The sequence below is a fragment of the Panulirus ornatus genome, chromosome 46 (genome assembly GCF_036320965.1).
Source record: "Panulirus ornatus isolate Po-2019 chromosome 46, ASM3632096v1, whole genome shotgun sequence".
Lineage (NCBI taxonomy): Eukaryota > Metazoa > Arthropoda > Malacostraca > Decapoda > Palinuridae > Panulirus > Panulirus ornatus.
Genome location: NC_092269.1, coordinates 16,840,535 through 16,846,479, shown reverse-complemented (window position 1 = coordinate 16,846,479; position 5,945 = coordinate 16,840,535). Strand labels below are relative to the sequence as shown.

At 39.5% G+C, this 5,945-nt stretch overlaps 1 protein-coding gene across 1 annotated transcript in view; it reads right to left on the bottom strand.

Annotated features, from left to right (window-relative positions):
* Positions 1 to 5,336, bottom strand: part of LOC139763323 (probable glutamate receptor) — a 239,562-nt gene extending 234,226 nt beyond the window's left edge. The window contains exons 1-2 of the mRNA XM_071689344.1: positions 5,149 to 5,336; positions 4,843 to 5,037 (exon numbers count right to left, since the gene is read on the bottom strand). Of these exons, the coding sequence (XP_071545445.1) occupies positions 4,843 to 5,037; positions 5,149 to 5,336 (383 nt within the window). The remainder of the gene's footprint in view (positions 1 to 4,842; positions 5,038 to 5,148) is intronic.
* Between the last annotated feature and the right edge of the window lie 609 nt (positions 5,337 to 5,945).

The following is a 5,945-nucleotide window of genomic DNA, read 5'->3' as shown; positions in this document are numbered from 1 at the left end:
CTTTGTTCTCACCTTTTTCCATTCTGTACTCAGTCTCTCCGTATACTTCCTCACACAAGTCTCCTTCCCAAGCTCACTTACTCTCACCACTCTCTTCACCCCAACATTCTCTCTTCTTTTCTGAAAACCCCCACAAATCTTCACCTTCGTCTCCACAAGATAATGATCAGATATCCCTCCAGTTGCACCTCTCAGCACATTAACATCCAAAAGTGTCTCTTTCGTGCGTCTATCAATTAACACGTAATCCAATAATGTTCTCTGGCCATCTCTCCTACTTACATACGTATACTTATGTATATCTCGCTTTTTAAACCAGGTATTCCCAATCACCAGTCCTTTTTCAGCACATAGATCTACAAGCTCTTAACCATTTCCATTTACAACACTGAACACTCCATGTATACCAATTATTCCCTCAACTGCCACATTACTCACCTTTGCATTCAAAGCACCCATCACTATAACCCGGTCTTGTGCATCAAAACCACTAACACACTCATTCACCAGCTACCAAAACACTTGCCTCTCATGATCTTTCTTCTCATGCCCAGGTGCATATGCACCAATAATCACCCATCTCTCTCCATCAACTTTCAATTTTACCCATATCAATCTAGAATATACTAGAATATACTAGAATATACAACTCCTGATTCAGGAGTAGTGCTACTCCTTCCCGTGCTCTTGTCCTGTCACTAACCCCTGACTTTACTCCCAAGACATTCACAAACCACTCTTCCCCTTTACCCTTGAACTTTGTTTCACTCAGAGCAAAAACATCCAGGTTCCTTTCCTCAAACATAATACCTATCTCTCCTTTTTTCTCATCTTGGTTACATCCACACACATTTAGAGACCCCAATCTCAGCCTTCGAGGAGGAGGAGCACTCCTCGCGTGACTCCTTATTCTGTTTCCCCTTTTAAAAAGTTAAAATACAAGGAGGGGAGGGTTTGTGGCCCCCCGCTCCCGTCACCTTTAGTCGCCCTCTACGACACGTGAGGAATGCGTGGGAATTATTCTTTCTCCCCTATCCCTAGGGATATATACATATATATATATATATATATATATATATATATATATATATATATATATATATATATATATATATATATATATATATATATATATATATATATATATTTTATTTTATATTTATCATACTTTGTCGCTGTCTCCCGCGTTTGCGAGGTAGCGCAAGGAAAAAGACATATATGTATATATATATATATATGTATATATATATATATATATATATATATATATATATATATATTTATATATATATATATATATATATATATATATATTTATTTATTTATATTTATTTTGCTTTATTGATGTCCCCGCGCTTGCGAGGTAATGGAAGCAAACAGACGAAAGAAATGGCCCAACCCACCCCCTCACACATGCACACACGCAAACGTCCACACACGCAAACATACACACCCACACATCCGAACGTACACACATATTTACACACACTGACACACACATATGCACACATGCACACAATGTGCGCGAGGCAGCGCCAGGAAAAGACAACAAAGGCCTCATTCGCCCAGACTCACTCTCCAGCTGTCATGCAATAATGCCCGAAACCAATGCTCTCTTTCCACATCCAGGCCCCAGAGAACTTTCTATGGTTTACCCCAGACGCTTCACATGCCCTGATTCAATCCATTGACAGCACATCGACCCCGGTATACCACATCGATCCAATTCACTCTATTCCTTACCCTCCTTTCACCCTCCTGCATGTTCAGGCAACGATCACCTAAAATCTTTTTCAGTTCATCTTTCCATCTCCAATTTGGTCTCCCATTTCTCCTCGTTCCCTCCACGTCCGACACATATATCCTCTTGGTCAATCTTTCCTCACTCATTCTCTCCATGTGCCCAAATCATTTCAAAACACCCTCTTCTGCTCTCTCAACCACGCTCTTTTTATTTCCACAAATCTCTCTTACCCTTACATTACTTACTCGATCAAACCACCTCACACCACATATTGTCCTCAAACATCTCATATCCAGCACATCCAACCTCCTGCTCACAACTCTATCAATAGCCCACGCCTCGCAACCATACAACATTGTTGGAACCACTATTCCTTCAAACATAGCCATTTATGCTTTGCGAGATAATGTTTTCGACTTCTACACATTCTTCAAGGCTTCATGGATTCTCGCCCCCTCACCCACCCTATGATTCACTTCCGTTTCCATGGTTCGATCCGATGCCAGATCCACTCCCAGATATCTAAAACACTTTACTTTCTCCGTTTTTTTCTCCATTCAGACTTACCTCCCAGTTGACTTGACCTTCAACCCTACTGTATCATACAACCTTACTCTTATTCACATTTACTCTAAACTTTCTTCTTTCACACACTTTACCAAACTCAGTCACCAGCTTCTGCAGTTTCTCACATGAATCAGCCACCAGCGCTGTATCATCTGCGAACAACAACTGACTCACTTCCCAAGCCCCTATTTCCAAAACTCTTCCATTCACCTCCCTAACAACCCCATCCATAAACAAATTAAACTACCATGGAGACATCACAAACCCCTGCCGCAAACCTACATTCACTGAGAACCAATCACTTTCCTCTCTTCCTACACGTACACATGCCTTACATCCTCGATAAAAACTTTTCACTGCTTCTAACAACTTGCCTCCCACACCACATATTCTTAATACCTTCCACAGAGCATCTCTATCAACTCTATCATATGTCTTCTCCAGATCCATAAATGGTACATACAAATCCATTTGCTTTTCTAAGTATTTCTCATATACATCCCTCAAAGCAAACACATGATCCACACATCCTCCACCACTTCTGAAACCACAGTGTTTTTCCCCAATCTGATGCTGCGTACATGCCTTCACCCTCTTAATCAATACCCTCCCATATAATTTACCAAAAATACTCAAAAAACTTATACCTCTGTAATTTGGGCAATCACTCTTATCCCCTTTGCCTTTGTACAATGGCACTATGCACGGCTTCCGCCAATCCTCAGGCAGCTCACCATGGATCATGCATACATTAAATAAACTTACCAACCAGTCAACAATGCAGTCACCCCCTTTTTTAATAAAATCCAATGCAATACCATCCAAACCTGCTTCCCTGGCGGCTTTCATCTTCCACAAAACTTTTACTACCTCTTCTCTGTTTACCAAATCATTTTCCCTAACCCTCTCACTTTGCACACCACCTCGACCAAAACACCCTATATCTGCCACTCTATCATCAAACACATTCAACCAACCTTCAAAATAATCAATCCATCTCCTTCTCACATCACCACTACTTGTTATCACCTCCCCATTAGCCCCCTTCAGTGAAGTTCCCATTTGCTCCCTTGTCTTACGCACTTTATTTACCTCCTTCCAAAACATCTTTTTATTCTCCATAAAATTTAATGATACTCTCTCACCCCAACTCTCATTTGCGCTCTTTTTCACCTCTTGCACCTTTCTCTTGACCTCCTGTCTCTTTCTTTTATGCATCTCCCACTCATTTGTATTTTTTCCCTGCAAAAATCGTCCAAATGCCTCTCTCTTCTCTTTCACTAATAATCTTACTTCGTCATCCCACCACTCACTACCCTTTCTAATCAACCCACCTCCCACTCTTCTCATGCCACAAGCATCTTTTGCGCAAGCCATCACTGCTTCCCTAAATGTAATCCCATTTTTCCCCAACTCTCCTTACGTCCTTTTTTCTCACCTTTTTCCATTCTGTACTCAGTTTCTTCTGGTACTTCATCACACAAGTCTCATTCCGAAGCGCACTTAATCTCACCACTCTCTACACCCCAACATTCTCTCTTCTTTTCTGAAAAGCTCTACAAATCTTAACGTTTGGCTCCACAAGATAATGATCAGACATCCCTCCAGTTGCACCTCTTAGCACATTAACATCCAAAAGTTTCTATTTTGCGCGCCTGTCAATTAACACGTAATCCAATAACGTTCTCTTATCATCTCTCATAATTATATACATATAGTTATGTATATCTCTCTTTTTAGACCATTTATTCCCAATCAACAGTCCTTTTTCAGCACACAAATCTACAAGCTCTTCACCATTTCCATTTACAACACTGAATACCCTCTGTACACCAATTATTCCCTCAACTGCCACGTTGATTACCTTTGCATTCAAATCACCCATCACTATAACCCAGTCTCGTGTATCAAAACTACTAACACAATCACTCAGCTGCTCCTAGAACACTTGCATCTGATGATTTTTCTTCTCATGCCCAGGTACATATGCACCAAAAATCACCCACCTCTCTCCATCCACTCTCAATTTTACCCATATCAATCTAGAGTTTACTTTCTCATACTGTTTCACATAATCAGGAGTAGTGCTCCTCCTTCCCTTGCTCTTGTCCTCTCATTAACCCCTGACTTTACTCCCAAGACATTCTAAAACCACTCTTTCCCTTTACCCTTGAATTTCGTTTCACTCAGAGCCAAAACATCCAGGTTCCTTTCCTCAAACATACTACCTATCTCTCCTTTTTTCTTATCTTGGTTACATCCATACTCATTTAGACACCCAAGTTTGAGCTTTCGAGGAGGATAAGCGCTCCTCGCGTGACTCCTTCTCCTGTTTCCCTTTTAGAAAGTTAAAACACAAAGAGGGGAGGGTTTCTAGCCTACCGCTCTAGACCCCTTTAGTCGCCATCTACGACACGTGAAGACTGCTGAAGAGAAATAGAATTTAAAACAATTCTGCGTTATTTTGTTGGCCATCCTTAAGAACTTGCTCTCTTGAGACATGCCATGGGAAGACGGATGCAGATAGAAACCATCTTTGCAATAATCTTTCATTGATGGTGAAAGCTTCCTTAGGGCAAATATCTCCTTCTTTTACTGAAGACAAATATGCTCGCACCTTCTCAGAAGAGTCCTTGTATTTCTCAGGGGCAGTGGATATTTCACATATCCTAGATTCCAAGCATCTTTGAGTTAGGATACGTCCAATGTTTTCTGCAGCACTGACGCTGGTGGTGCAATAGAGATGTTTTTTGATACTCCTCTCATGATTTGAGGCAGAGAAAACAGTAATCCCAGTGTGATGCTCCAACAATCCTTTGATATGCAGATTAATTTACTCTACATGAAATTTGTACAAATCCATAGGTGGTGAAGACTCTAGATTCCAGCGCTGTGGTTTACAAGCAAGCCGCAACATCTCCATACTAAGTGGGTTGAGGTTGATAAAATCTGGATTTACCTTATCATTTCCCCCATATGTCACATCATGTCTACTTCGAGAGACATCTGCAGAAAAAAATTCCATTTGGCCTTATCATGGTTGTTTATGAGCGCGCAGCGGCCATGTATATATATATATATATATATATATATATATATATATATATATATATATATATATATATATATATATATATATGTATGTATACATATATAGGGAGCGGGGGGATTAAGAATACTTCCCACGTATTCCCTGCGTGTCGTAGAAGGCGACTAAAAGGGGAGGGAGCGGGGGGCTGGAAATCCTCCCCTCTCGTTTTTTTTTTAATTTTCCAAAAGAAGGAACAGAGAATTGGGCCAGGTGAGGGTATTCCCTCAAAGGCCCAGTTCTCTGTTCTTAATGCTACCTCGCTAACGCGGGAAATGGCGAATAGTTTAAAAGAAAAAGAAATATATATATATATATATATATATATATATATATATATATATATATATATATATATATATATATATATATATATATATATATATATATATATATATATATATATGTATATATATATATATATATATATATATATATATATATATATATTAATTTCAATTTTACCCATATTAATCGAGAATTTACTTTCTTACATTCTATCACATACTCCCACAACTCCTGTTTCAGGAGTATTGCTACTCCTTC